Below are 15,823 nucleotides of genomic sequence, written 5' to 3'. Positions count from 1 at the left end.
ATCCAGATTCACAGTCAATAACTCATAGGAATTACGCATTTTGTAAATTTTATCATATTTTTTAATTAAAAATTATTATGTATTGTGTAGCTTATGCTACGCGCTATAGAGGGCCAAACGCTACGCTATATGGCTATACGCTACACGCTATTTAAAACATTGGTCCATACATTCTAACCATAGTAACCAATCACAAGTGTTGATGATCATGAACATGGAATGTGACGAAGGCAATCAGCCCACACGTTCACACATCCCATGAGAGGCAATAATCACAAACACTTCATCCCCTTCTCACGTACGGACCATTACAAAGGCCCAACACAACAGAAAGAAAAGAAGCCCCAAGTTTCTTAAAAGATTTTCAGCACAAAAGGGATGAGAGAGCCTAAAAAATAAAATGAGGAAATAAGGATAAGGTAGATGGAAACAACCTGACTCTGATACCATGTAGATTTGTAAAATATAAGTGGAAGAAAGAAGAATAAACAAGAGGAGAAGAGAGAGTGGTGAAAAGAAAGGAAAGGAGGATTCCAGGGCTGCACCTCCCCTCTCTTCCTATTTATATTAATCATAAGCAAGTGAAAACGACTAAAACACCCCAGAGTAACAAAAGCAAAAATTCCCCTTCCTCCTAACTATGAGTTCTAATGCAATTTAACTAAAGAATAGACAAGAGAAGGTGCTAGGTTTACGGCCCAAATCCATATCCATTAGGTGGGCTCTCAAAACCTTAAAACGAGAAACCCATCCTAAAACATGCAAGCTTTGCCCTTCTAAAGACCTCCAGTGCCAACCCATCTCGGTTCCGGAAGCACCGATTATTCCTTTCCCCCAAAAGAGCCCAGGCAACTGCCAACATGGCTAATCTCCAAACCACCCTTCCTTTTTTGCCAATCCCACCCCAGTGCCATGCAAGAAACAAGTTCCTAAGGACTCCGGCATCACCCACGACACCTTGAAAGAGACGAATAATGATGGGGACATCACGCGCACACGCACACTCACGCCGCCCTCCCTACGCACGTACGTACGTAGATGGAGGACCCCACCATCGATCTGCCTCGATGACGACGTCCAAGGAGGGCCTCCTAGCTAGAAGTCGAGTTTTGGTTCAGAAAAGTGGCCCGATAGTCAAGAAAAGCCCACCATGGGATCTCATGATCGTGGCCCACTCGTCAGATTGGTTTTATATTTTAGGTTTTGCTTATTGTTATTATTTAGAACATCGTGAATGCTTTAGATTTCCTCGTTTGATTTTTATTTTAGTTTACTTCATCGCCAAGTAATAAGTGTCGCACATGGTGCAAGTTTTTGGGTATAGGGTTCTCCCTATAAATAGGCACCCCTTGTAGTTCTTTTCATTGATTGAAGTTAATAAAAAATTCCTGCTGTATTTTTCTGCTCTCTTCGTGAGTTGTGGAAGAATTCAAAAGTGGGTGCGAAGCCCTCCCTTTTCGAAGGGCTAACTACCTTGGTGCGAAGCCACATCGATCCCAATTCACCCCCATCTTCCATCATCTTTTTTTTTCCATCTTCCCCCACCATCCGTACTTCGAATTTGTCCTTTTGTTGCATCAGATTTCTTCATTGAAGCAGGTTTCCAGATTTCGGCCCGCAGGCGAGTTGAAACTTTGGCGGAGCACCACGCACAAACCGTACATCGGATCGAGCTGAAATTTGGAGGTTTTGGAGTCCATCCCTGGCCGACCAAGGCCAAGGTGGCCTTTTTCTGAATAGTGGGCCCCACACACGTGCAGTCGGGATCACACGCACGTCCGTCTGGGCCATTGTTACTGTCCACACGCGGGATTATCTTTTGGCTCAGGTTTTATCCTCTCATAGCCATTTTTTCATGAATCCTAACCCTATATTACATGATCCCTAATTGATTTGCCCCTTTTTATCACCTTAGGGTTCCTTGAATTGAAATTAGGGAATCCCTTGGATTAGGGACTGATTTTTATGCATGAGTAGTTGATTTTATTTCCCTTTGACATTGTTTGGTTTATAATTTTATCGGTCCAGTCCTAGCCTGTGTCGGCTTGGACCCGCATAGATTCCCCTTTAATTGAATGTTTGGATTTTCATGTGGGATGTGGAATTTGTGTGATTGTTTTTGAATTGGTGTGATCTAAGCCTGCAATCTTGCATATCATATTTAATTTTCTATGTCCTGCATCAAATAATCTCTCCCACACTTCTCTAGCAAAAGAACAATAGATGAACAAATGATTTATCAACTCCACATTCAACATGCACATTACACAGATATTGGGAATAACCATCGACATCTTTAGAAGATTATCAATAGTAAGCACCCTATTCCTGCCCACCAACCACACAAAAGCCACTACCTTAGGAGGGGCGCCATAGAACCAAACAAAAGAGGTGTGACCACAATACACTCCCACCAAGAACCCTTGAACCATCCCGTGGAACGACTGAACAGAGAACCGACCCAACTTATCCTCTTTCCACGCCATCTCATCCCTCTCACCTACGAAGGACGGTAGCCCTTAAGGCGGACCAAAAGCCAAAAGAAATCATCTGCTTCTTAAAATGTTAGTGGTGTGAACACGTAAGAAGCAGGATTCTGAAATGTGAACAGGAGCAGGGCCCTGTCTAGAAGGGTCCTGCAATAAATCCCTGACATCTGCAACAGTGTTCATCATAGTGATACTAAATAATGAAAATCATCTCTGTGGCTTTTCATTTCCAATGATAACGTACATCAACAAAGCCCCATGGCACAAAATGCAGGCTAAAGGCTAATAAAATGAAAGGAGCTTTGCGAAGCCCACATTTGTATGCAAGGCAGCTCATGCACATGACACTGTGCCTCAAGAATCTCAACAAAGTGTACAGGTGCAATATCCAAACCGTCTCAAGTGGGTTTGACCATGTAGATGCTTTTGCATGAAAACAAATCTGGTTCAATCAATAGGTGGACCACCGTTTTCAAAGCAGTTGGATAGTAAAAAAAAAAAAAAGCTTCAACCAGGAGGACCAACCTGATTCTTAGGCAACAACATCTACAGTGGTAGTGCTCTAATGAATGGATTGGATCTCATCCCACACAGGCAAATGCATGCATGCACATGAGCCACCTAGTACACACATGTATGCTTAGCAAAGCTCAATTAAAAGATAGCTCACTATAAACAAAAGAGAAAGTCAATGCAGTAAGAACTGTTGAAAAATTCTATGCAAGTAGATGAGCTTTTTAACAAGTTTACAAGTCTACAGAACTTATAAATTGTTTTTCACTGATGTCCCATGTACATTATTAGAATTTCTCAGTATAAGATTTCAAGCATGGAATGATATACATAGTGGTATATCATATATGTTATTGCCAGGAAAGGAAAAAAGAAAAAGAAAAATGAACAGTTGCGTGAATGTAATGATAGCAAAAATAGAAGCATGGAGCCATGGATGTGAAGAGGTACATCAACATACTCAGTTGCCAAAAATCCATCCGTCAATCCCCCAATAAAGATAACTTGTTGTTTGAAGTCTCCAGTTTTGAAAGCAACCTGCACAACTGAAACCAGTGAAATTTGGAAATAGAGACAACGCTGAGAAAAAAAAAAAAAAGACCAAAGAATCATGATTGTTGCCTTGTCCCAACTATTTGGGCTCAGCTCCATGAATCCTTTTTTGCCAAAAATTCCAAGGCCCTATCTTCAGTGAGTGAAAAAAACTTACTTATCCTTCTCCCTGTAGTTGTAGGAGAGGGAAGGAAAAGCAATAGAAGAGGAAAGTGAAAAAATGGGAGAGGAAAAAGAGTTAGGATTATGACATTCCCCACCACTTCTTATATACTTTTAGTTATAAGCAAAAATGACAACATCCCCCTTACCTTGTACAGAGTATATTACCCAATTTAGATGCACCAAATAAGTTAAGGGACTACATTACCAATACAAAAGCCAAGGTGGGCCGTATGGCTATATGGCCCTCATTTCCATCACCTAGGTGGGGCTGTACAGCTCACATTTTTTGTCATTAACACTCCCGATCTCTATCAAAGTCCTTTTGTTCTTCTTCTCAGCCTCCTTTCAAACCCTTCAACACTAATAAAAGTTCCCTTATATAATGGAGCCATCTCTAGTTTTCTTACACATGGCCAAATGATGTAGTTGGAAGGATTTTGCAGGAAGAAAGAAGAATATGAGAAGACGAAGAGGAAAAAGATATGATTCTTAGTTGCAAGAACCTTCCAAGTTCCAACCAGGGGCTGCTCCCACTTCAAATCACACTTCAGACTGTGCTCTTGCTCCCACTTACTTGGTTATTTATACTCGTTCACATTTTGAAACAGAAGCTTCCCCACTCCCACACCCAAATATGTAGTTGCTTCCCTTCATGCCCTTTGCAAGGTGAGAGGTTTCCCATTAAAACAGTTTTTTTTTTTTTTTAATTCAAAAAAATATGCCATACAACATCTATAACTCCAAATACATATAATTCTTTACTACATATGCATGATCCTAGAACCCAACAGTACTTGTAGCAAGCCCCAAATATCTCCTTTTTATATTTTATGCAAGTAAAGATAGGCAAAGAAACAAAATCTGGTCCAACCCAGTTATCGAGTCAAATACTTAAATTCACAAACTTCGAAAAATGTGGAAGACAATACCTATGAATGAATCTTTAATGAAAATCCCCTCAACTATTAAATTGATTTAAATCAATTCATAACTTATTTAAGATAATAAAAATCCAACCGACAATGATAGCGTACCGTTCTGGTTCGAACGCACATCGCTTCAGCCTCACTAGTCAATGGTCGGAGTCAACATTCAATTTATGAACCATCACTTTTGGGTTGACATTGGGAATGTCCCCATGGGACTAGGCAAATACGTCGGTGTGTCGTCAGAGGAGATCCATGATCTCATCCCGTAGAGCTGGAGTCAACATTTATTTTATGAACCATCACTTTTGGGTTGACATCGGGAATGTCCCGATGGGACCAGGTGAATATGTCGGTGTGTCGTCGGGGGAGATCCATGATCTCATCCCATAGAGCTGGAGCCAGTGATGAGCCGACCTATATTGCTCGGGTCGGGTTGGATTCGTCGAGCGGGATGGTCACAAGGTCCTCCATTGGACATCCCCTTTCGATCGAGTCCTCCCGAGGATCGAGGGAGGTGATGGTCATCGTGTTGTGTTATGTCCTTAGCGCCATGGAGTAGCACTGACGAGCTTCCTGCTGGTCTCTCTTGACCTACCCAACTCCATGCTCAGTTGGGAATTTCATTACGAGATGATGAGTTGACACTACTACTCGTAAAGCGTTGAAGGACGGTTGTCCGAGAATGATATTATAAACGGAAGGGTAGTTGACTACAAGAAAGTCGATCAAAGTCGTTGTCTGGTTCTGTCCTTCTCCCGCTGTAACTGGGAGCTTTATGGATCCCTCGGAGGTGACTCTGTCCCCTGCGAACCCGAGCAAGGGAGTTTTGACAGGTCGAAGTCGGGACCTCCAGACCCCCATTTTGTCAAAGGCTTCAATGAAGAGGATGTCGGCCGAGTTGCCAGTATCCACCAATATTCGAAACACTTTGCGGTTGACTAGTCATGACCACCACCATTACATCATCATGAGGGTGGTGGACACCTCGGGCGTCCTCTTCGGTGAAGGTTAGCTCGCAGGATGCTACTTTCTATTCCTTCAGAGGTCTGCTGGTGATGCGGACTTGATGTTCCGAGCAGCTGTGACTGATACTTCGGGCATAGGCTCTTCGTGCTCGGTTTGAGTCTCCTCCTCCAGCAGGTCCACCAAAGATGGTGCGGAATTCTTCGGTAGCTTCATTGTTGATGGGCTGCTCATTCTTCCGATTTGCCCGTTCTTCCCTCATGTTGACATATTCTCGCAAATGTCTGTTACGGATGAGGGCTTCAATCTCCTCTTTAAGGTCGAAGTAGTCGCTAGTGGAGTGGTCGTGGTTGGGTTAAAGTGGCAGTACTTTCGTTTGTCTCACTTGTCAGCATCAGATTTCATTCGGTTCGACCATTCGAGGATTCATTTGTCTCGAACTTCCATGAGAACCTCTGTTCGGGCGTTGCATTGAGGGGGGTGTAAGAGTTGAATCTGTGCTCAGACGTTGACCCTTAGTCAAGTTGTCGTCTCGTCTCCGCTTGTTGCTGGTAGCTAACGCCTGTTCTTCCTTGGGTTGTTTCTCCTTGGTTGAGCTTCCTCCATTCCTCGTAGCTTTTCACGAGCTAAAAAGCTCCTCGGCATTGGAGTACTTCTGAGCTTGGTTGAGGAGGTCGGCCAAGGTTGTGGGGGGATTCTTACCGAGCAAGAAAAAGAACCTCCCTTCCCTTAGAAGGGCTATCATGGCGACCAGGGCAATCTGGTCCAAATAGTCATCTACTTGCATTGTCACCATGTTGAAGCGTTTGATGTAGTCCTTTAACAACTCATTATCTTTCTAGAGGAGGGTGAGGAGGTAAGTCGTAGGTTTCAGCCTATCCTTTCCTGCGATAAAGTTGGTGGTAAAAGCCTTACTGAGCTGCGTGAACGAACTAATGGATTGTGGTTTCACTTGTCAAAACCATTTCCGAGCTGCCCCTGACAGAGTCAAGGAGAATGCTCAGCATATTACGGCAGTCAATGCACCATCAAGCTCCATCCATGCCCTGAAAGATTCTACATGTTCGGCCGGGTCAGTGGCCTCGGACTAAATGGGTAATTTGCGGCATCCGGAATCTGGGCAAGAGCTGAGCGTGCATGATGTCGGCGGTGAATGGTGGCTCAGTTTCTTCCAACATTGCTTCTATCAAGGTCGGCGCATGTGCGCGGTAGGCCCGCCATATGTCGCCGATTTGACCTTGTAGTTCATTGAGCTCGGCCTCCCAAGGATCCTCGTTCTCAGTTATTGCTTCGGTCACGACCTTGGGATCTTTGCCACACCTCTTCTTCTCCAACTTATGATGTAAGTCAAAGGCAGCCAACGTAGCAATGCCCGAAGTGTGGGAAGGCACTGCGCCGATCTGTCTACTTCTCCGAGAGCCAATAGGTGCTCAAGATGGTGCAGAGACTTCTGTAACTGCCCTAGCAACAACTTCCTCAGCTCCCCGGTTGGGAGGAGTGATCTGTCGCTCTAACATTCACCTTATCTGATCGAGGTTGCTAGTCAGGGCTTCAACTTGATGTTCAAGAAAAACGAGCCAACCTCCCCAATTCTGGGATCGTTGTGCTGCGCCCACGGGCACAAAATCAGCCTGAGGTTGGGAAGATGAGTCCCGGCGATCCACGAATTATTCTAGCAGCACAGGGCTAGGCATAACAGTGGCGGTCTGAGCTTTCTTTCTCCCTTTCGCCATGGTTGAACTCATGTAAGTGATGAGAACGGCTTTCAATGTCGTTCGCACAGACGACGCCAAACTGTTGATGCAGAAATCTGGACGTCCTTCTTAGACCGCTTGGGACCTGCAAAAGAAGACAAAGATGGAAACCCTGGCTGCAGCAGGAGACCTTTCGATGCCAAAGTCAGATAGGCAAGCTAGGTATGTTGAACGTAGGGTTTTTGAGTGGAGAGTTGTGTATACCTTTCACCATTAGGGATGCTTCTATTTATAAGTGGGAGAGGGCAGTGGCGTAGGAGGTGGTCTCCTTGTTTAGTAGGGACGTATTGTAGTGGGATTTGGATCTCGAGCGAATCATGCTGATCTCCCGAGGTTTGCGGCGAAGATCATCCGTGTTATAATCGTCTCCCTAGATCTTCGGCTAAGATCTCGGACGAATAAGTTTGGTAAGACCTGGGCAGTTGGTTCTAGGTTGGAAACGGCAGAAGGGCTCAGTGGGAGGCCGAGATGGGAAGTCGCTCAAAGGGGGGGTTCATCCAACCTGGGTTCTTCCCTTGAGTCATTGCTGAGCTCCTTTTGGCGTCGGGCAGATTAGCAGTTTAGTCAATCTGCTTTCAGGGAGTGTTAGAAGCCCGAGGCCGATCTCCTTTCTTACTCGGTTCGAGGTTAAGGTTTAGCCCTTTGTCGTATCGATTATTGACCGGCCTCGTGGAGCGCACGGATGTCCAACCTGACCTCATTTTTATTGGTCGATCCATTTTTACTCAAAAAAAGATTTAAGTAAATAAATTAATCAACCAACTGTTTTTTAATCAAAGGGATTAGGCAAATCTCAACACACAGATGAGATCATTCTATCGGGATCATGCCCCTTAGCATAAAATCACATAAAAAGTAAAAAGGGAAGAACCTAGGGATATGAGGATATCCCAGATCTAGCATAAGTCAATCTACTGTCAAGTTTGGATCTGATTCTACTAACTAGCCATCCCTCTTTTCCGTTTAAATCAAAAGAGAATGTCCAGAAGAACGAAATGGATGAAGAAGGGAGGATTCGAGATGAAGAAACTACGGGTCATTTGTCATTAAAAGAAAAGAAGGCAGATTTCTTACATTTTCCTGCACCTCGAAGATCTGGAAAGAAGAAAACCTGAAATCAAGTTGGAATCCTCAACACCCAAAGGTCAATCCTGAAACTCTAATCTCTTGATAGAAGAGAAAGAAAATATACGAATTTTTATTCATTCAATAAAAAATAAAATAGGGTTTCTCACAATGTATATAAGTCGTGGAAAAAGTAAAAGTGCACTAAAGCCCCTGGGAAAAAAAAAAAAAAAGCCTAAAACTAAAATACCCACGCGACAGGGTGTGAAATCCGCCCATGGGCGATCATGCCGCATGTACCACTAATGTCGCATCAGAGTTCAGATCCAGAAGATGTGTAAAAAATATAAGGCGGATTGCATTGCATTGCAAGAAACAAAGATACAGTTGATGGACACAACATAATGGATTTTGTTCGGGGGAGTAAATGTACATAATGACTTTCTTTAGATGTTGTGGGATCAGCGAGGGGTATTATCATCACCTGAAATTTTGTGATATAAAGGTAGACAGGGAGGTAGGTAAATTATCAATTTATGTTGTTTTACAAGATATCTCCTCTGACTTTCTTTGGGTTTTTCCTGTGGCCTATGGGCCTTGCATTGTTGGGCAGTGTGAATTTTTGTGGAATGAGCTCTCAAAGTCAAACAGAAATGGAATTTTTTGTGGTGTGTTGGAGGTGATTTCAATGTGGTTAAATTTTCACAAAAGAAATCTGGAGGGGGGCGCATAACCCACAATATGCAAGATTTTGTTGACTGGGTCGATTCACAGGATCTAGTGGATACCAATGGGGGGAGCTAAATCCACTTGGTCAAAGGGTCGAAAGAATCCCACGCTTTTTGGGTTAGAAGCATTTTTAGTGTCTTCAGAATGGATTGAAAAAATTCTTCATGTGTGTCAAAGAGGATTGTCAAGAACCATATTTGATCATCGCCCCCATTTTGCTTGAGGTGACAGAAAAGAATTAGGATCCTAAACCTTTTAGGTTCGAAACCGCCTAAATGGTGGCCTTCCTTTGCGGTTGAAGGTTGTCGGCTTCAAGCAGTTGGTTACTTAATGAGGGTCTTTCTTTGCGGTTGAGGGTTTCACTGGATTGAGGTTAAGCAAAAAACTCAAGCTATTAAAAGAATATAAAAATTTAGAACAAAGAGGTGATTGGGACTCGTGAGGCAAAGTTTGACATATAATTGGAGGAAATTAATGATTTAGATGCAATAGAGGAAGCTGGTCAGATGAAGGTTGAAGAATGTGAGAAAACATAAGCTTTAAACCTAAAGTACTCTAGTCATATTAAAAAAGAGGAAATCAGCTGGAGGCAAAGATCAAGAGCTCTGTGGTTAAACAAGGGTGCTAAGAATACTCGATTCTTCCATAGTGTTGCTAATGCAAGTGCTTGGGGCAACATAATTAGCAGCATTGTAGTGGAAGGGAAAAGAACAATGGAAGAGGGAGATTTGCGATTCGATAATTAATTTTTCGAAGAATCTGTTATCTTCTAAGCAGTGGAAGAGATTGCTTTTAGATAAATTGGAGTTCCCTCATCTTTCAGCCAAAGAGGTGGCGCATCTTGAAAACCAATTTCAGAAAAGTGAAGGCGGCTCTTTACTTGATGTGGTAGATAAATTGAAGTTCCCTCATCTTCCTTTTGGGTTGGGTTGGGTTGGGTTGGGTTGGGTTGGGTCAGGTCGGGTTAACCCCTGCAACTAGTAAACTAACAAATAAAATCAAACATCTAGTAATTGAATAACACTACTAAAGTAATGCCTGTAAGTACTGAAATAACGCTAGCAAAAAATGTCTACAAACACCACCAATAACCAAGTGATGGTACTTTTTCCACCCCATAAATGGTATGTTTAGATTCATCTGATCAAAGTGATTCTTTCAACCATAAATAACCCATGATGAGCCCCACCAATTGATGGTTCATGTTGTTGATTTGACAATGCAAACCCTAAAGGGGGTGCAAATGATCAAAGTAAGATAAGCATGATTGTCGAAAAGAACCCTAAAAATTCTCTAAATGAATGTTAGAGATCACGCAGATCCCCTCTCCAAATCTTCTTCCAAAGCAAATAAACACACAAAAAAAGACATTATATTTTAAGTAATAATAACCCACTACATGTCCATAGCATGGCTTTATATAGGCTCAAACAAAAGAAAGAAGCCCCAATTTATGAACATGGCAAAAACACCCTTGAATCCCATCACCAACAAATGGCCCTTATGTAAATGAGCCATAACTCACTCAAATAGCCTTGGAATTGCATGATCATGGACTCATCTGAAAGCTGGATAGAGAGGCTATCAAAGGGACCAATATCGTGTCATTCGGACATCATTTGGTGCCCCAAGAGTTGCCCACCAAGATATTGATGAAAACACAAAAGAGAAATTTATTAACTAAATCATAACTCAATCTCGCCCCAAAGACTAATTAAATAAATAAACCCTATTGAATTCATGGCCATACAATTGATCCCACGGGCCCCACAATGCAAGTTGACTGTTGATCCCACCCAATTGATCATCAGACCATAGATTTGGTCCGGATCATCAATCAAGACAATCTGAACACTCAGAGTGGTCAGATCTTAGATCAACCAGCTTGTGAGGACATTTGGTTGCATTATTTGAGACCTATTTTTCCATACTATCATTAACCAATTGGATGGTTAGAACTGTCAAATCAGAGAGATTTCTGCTCAGTGGCCCATAAAGAGTTGGCTGGACCAAATGGACGGTCCATATTGGACTACTGATTACAACTTAATACTACTGTGGTAACACTGAATTGAACCTCCATCAATTCAATTTAAATAAAATAAAATAAAATAAAGGATCTAATTTGCATCTTCACCCTGAAGTCTGAAACTACTGAAAATGCAGAAAACTCTGAAACAATTAAACAACTAATAATTCGGAATTTCCAACCAAACAACGAAAACTCCGAAATTCAGATAACGAAAAAGATTTCACTCGCTGACGAGAAGAAACGCAGGTTACCTGAATCGCCTTCGGACCGTACTTGAAAAGGCGGCCGATGAACTGATTCTTGATGTTTCCAGAAACAGACCTATCGCCACCGGGTATCGGATTCGCATGGTTTCCCATCTTAACACTGCCAGAGCGACCGCGAACAATGCCAGAAAACCACGACGAAGAAGAAGAAGAGAGAGAGGAAGAAGAAGATGAATTCATGACAGAGGATTCGCTTCACCCATCAGAGGATCTCTAGGGTTTCTGGTCTGGTTTTGGGGGTTTTCGCGCTGGGAGCATTTGGATCGGTGGAAAAAATCAGAGGACTGGATTTTCTCATCTGAATGACGGGACTGAGGTTTTGGGCGGAAGGAGAAACCATCACCTGCAACGCCTGTATGTGATTTATTCACACCCACCCTTCTCTTTTCTCACGGACCTGTACACGTGTGGAAAATCGGATCCGTTCAAAAGGGTGGGTACGACCATGAAAATTATCCTAATGAAAATTAATTCGATCCATCCATTGGGTGGGTCATGGACTCATGTTGTGTAATACCATCGGGTTCTGCATTGATTTCGGTGTTTTGTCCCGCTGGTTTATTGGATGGGCTTGATCTTCGCACCAGATGGTTCTCTGGGTGTGACCCACCTTCTTCAGGGCTCGGATTTTATACAAGTTTGACGGGTTGGAGAGAAAGAAAGAGGTGAACATGACGGTTCACATACATGGTCTGTATTTGACCATTTCTCTTAGGAAGGGAGAAGCATGGGTGGGTTGGGGTAATTCTTTGGAAAATGACGGAATGCCCGGATGAGGTGAGCCAGGGGTAATTATTTGTATATTCACGCCGTCCATCCGTTTTTCCAACTCAATTTAGGGAATGGTTCAAAAAATGAGGCAATCCAAATCTCAGGTGGACCACACTATAGTAAATCAGTGGTGATTGAACGCTCACCATTAAAAACTTCTCAAGGCCCACTGTAATGTTTATATAATGTCACAGATACCTGAAGGAAGGAAAATACAAAGAGCAGCTTGATCCAAAACTTTTGTGGCTCTAAGAAATTTTTAACATTGGGAATTCAATCACTACCTTGTAGGCCACCTGAGATTTCGATCCACCTCATTTTTTAAACCATGTTAAACATAAAAAATAAAAAATAAAAAATAAAAAAGATGAAAAAAATGGATGGACAACATAGATATACAACACATACATTGAGGTGGGCCCTCGGGTCGGGGGCCTCGGCTACTACGCTGTTACCTGAATTGCCTGCTTCACCCAATCCACGTCCAATTACAGAAGGGCTTCTGTTCCACCATTGGGTCCATGAAAACTATATGTTGGTTTTGGTTTGGACAAGTGGGCCCATGACACAATTTTAAATTTTTGATCCATATGATAACCATAGACGCGGATTAGGTGAGTGGTCACACTATCCCTCGTGGTGGTGGTGTGTTATTATGTTGGGCATTGTGGTGTTGATGTGATGCATATATTTTATATTTATGTTGTCCATCTTTTTTCTGCATAAAAAATTCTAGTGATTGAACTTACACCATTAAAAGCTTTTTAAGGCTCTAAAAGTTTTGGCTTTTATTTGTGCTTTCCATTCATATAGGTCTCGACATTATCATTAGGTTTGATGGAGGAAAAAAAACATTATGGCCGCGTCTATAAAGGCTTTCATGGTGAGTTTCATTATCCGGCTGCTTGGGAGTGGATTAGGTGTGCCCCAACCTCCTCCGATGGACACACTTTGAGTACTACCCCACCTTGGAGATTTTAGGGTTATGAGGGACCACCATGACCATCACAATGTATGGATTTTATCTGCAGTTCATACACTTTGCCATGTCATTTTAGGCTATAAGCTCAAAAATTAGGCATATCCAAGGCTAGGTGGACGTCATAATGGGGATAAAACACTTGCGGTTAATAACTTATTAGTATCCGCAAGTTTTGGATCAAGCTGATATTTGTATTTTCCTTTCATCCCGGTCCATTTGATCTAATTAACAAATTGGATGGCAAATAAATATCTAGGTAGGCCCTACGAAGGTTTTAACTATGGACATCACTAGCATCGCTGTTTCTTATAGTGTAGTTCACTTGATCCTTGGATCTGCTTCATTTTTGTGCTTATAACCTAAAATGATACAACAATATGGGTTGATGGCGTGGATGGAAGCCATGCATCTTAGTAACCCCTCGGAGGTGTCCTAATTGCCTCCTAACAGTACAAGTAGCAACTCTTTAGTAAATATTGCTATTAGCGTCCACCATGATATTTTTCTTTTATCCACACTGTGCGACTATTTTTTCAGCTCATTTTAAGGCATGAGACCAAAAAAATTGGATAAAAATCTCAGGCAGACGACACCACGGGAAACTATAGTGATATAACACCCATCATTAAAAACTCCTTGAGGGCTACAAAAGTTTTGGATCAAGCTGATATTTATGATTTCCCTTCATCTAGCTATTTGTGACCTTGTCAAGGAGTTGGATCGCGAATAAAAAATACAGTGGGCCCTAATAAGTTTTTAATGGTGGGTGTTCAATCACCACTATTTTCTTGTGGTGTGGTGCACCCGAGATTTGGATCTACCTCATTTTTTAATTCACGCCATAAAGTAATGATTCCGAATGAATGTGCTGGGTAAATAATAGACATACATCATTGTGGAGCCCAGTGATACTCCTGTAGCGAGTTTGCTACTAACGGTGTTAGTAGCAATATGCTTCACATTATCCCACTGTTTCACGTGGTGTGGTCCATTTGAGCTTCGGATCTGCTTCATCTCTGGATTCATGCCCCTAAGTGAGCTGAAAAAGAATGGATGGACGGTGCAGATGTAAAACACATATATCACGTTTGGCCCCACAGTGCCCAACACATCACTGCAGCTGAGGGTGGTGTTGGCAAAACCACCCAATCTACTTCCCATAACTATGACCATGCATATTTCTACAGAAAAATAGACGGTTGAGATAAGAAATAGAGCACCTGTCCACATTCAGGTTAGTATCTAACGAAAAATGGGAGATTTGTTGGTCCACCGTCCAAATAAATGGTCTAGATTGCCGACATATGGAACCCCACTACGCGGATTTCCTGCCAAAGCTTTAGCAGGAAGTTCCTGCCCAAGGATGTTGGGTGGGGCCCACTGTGATGTTTGTGAGAAATCCACTCAGTCCATCTGTTTTTCAAACTCACCTTAGGACATTAAGAGACAAGCAAATGGTGGTCATGGAAGTCAACTCGTACTAGGGGTGTAAAACAACTCACCCACCAAATCAATCTACCCCAAAAATATAACATACGGTTTCAATATCATTAAGGGCCCATTTGGCCGGGTGGATTGGGAGGGATTGAATGGTATTAGGGTGGATGGCATGGATTTTTATGTAATGATGATGTTGTCAGTGGATTGTCTGGAGATCCATGGGATTGCTATATCCCTGGATTGCTTTATTCAATCCGTTTGGCGCGCCCGGCCAATCCTTGGATTAAACCTTCTCATCCCTTCCAATCCTTCAAACCAAACACGTCCCAGGTAAATTTGCAAGGATTAGGTTGGGTTGGATGGGATTTAAAGGTAATGATGGTGTTGTCAGTGGATTGTCTTAAGATCCATGGGATTGAGATCCGATAACCGACTCTGTTTGGCACGCCAGGCCAGTCCCAGGATTTGACTTTCAATCCCTTCCAATACCATCCAAGCCCTTCCAATCCGACCGGCCAAACGGGACCTTTGTGTTTTCACTTCATCCTAATAGGATTGGCCTTATAAATGATTTGGATGGCATATAAACATGTCGGTGGAGTCCAGGAATATTTCAACAGTATGAATTTTTTTTCCCAATTTTTCCTCTCGTGTGGCTCAGCTGAATTTCTCCCACTTTCTGGGACGATTTGCAGGTAAGAACCGACGTAGTGAAGAGTTAAATCGCGGCACACGTAACAGCGTGAGATTCATGGAAACGGATTGGCTACTCCCCCTGCCACCAGCCCCGTGGCTGATGGTCGGTACTATGTGGGACCTACCATGATGTATGTATTTCATCCATTCCATTCATCCATTTTTACAGAACATTTTACGGCTTCATACAAAAAATTAGCGGGATATAAATCTTAGTTGAATCACACCACAGAAAAACAATAGTGATTGGATAACCACCATTAAAATCCTCCTAAGGTCCAATGTACTGTTTATTTGACATCTAATCGGTTGATTAGGTCATACAGGCCCATATGAAGGTAAAAAACAAATATCAGCTTGATACAAAACTTTTATAGCCCCCAAAAGGTTTTTAATGGTGGACACTCATTCAACACTTTTTCCTGTAATGTGGTCCACATGAGATTTGGATATACCTATTTTTTTGTCTCATATCAT

General features: G+C 42.4%; 1 protein-coding gene across 4 annotated transcripts in view; it reads right to left on the bottom strand.

Annotated features, from left to right (window-relative positions):
• Nucleotides 1-11,795, bottom strand: part of LOC131226113 (UPF0613 protein PB24D3.06c) — a 45,027-nt gene extending 33,232 nt beyond the window's left edge. For 2 of the 4 annotated variants that reach the window (XR_009161647.1, XR_009161648.1), the window contains exons 1-2: nt 11,443-11,795; nt 3,463-3,539 (exon numbers count right to left, since the gene is read on the bottom strand). Coding sequence is in view for 2 of the 4 variants with exons in the window: in XM_058221810.1 (XP_058077793.1) it covers nt 3,463-3,539; nt 11,443-11,637 (272 nt within the window). In the remaining 2 variants the exon portion in view is untranslated. The remainder of the gene's footprint in view (nt 1-3,462; nt 3,540-11,442) is intronic. The other 2 variants (XM_058221810.1, XM_058221809.1) reach the window with 2 other exon arrangements.
• Between the last annotated feature and the right edge of the window lie 4,028 nt (nt 11,796-15,823).

Source organism: Magnolia sinica, chromosome 14, assembly GCF_029962835.1.
Source record: "Magnolia sinica isolate HGM2019 chromosome 14, MsV1, whole genome shotgun sequence".
Classification (NCBI taxonomy): Eukaryota; Viridiplantae; Streptophyta; class Magnoliopsida; order Magnoliales; family Magnoliaceae; genus Magnolia; species Magnolia sinica.
This window is presented reverse-complemented; position numbering and strand designations above follow the sequence as displayed.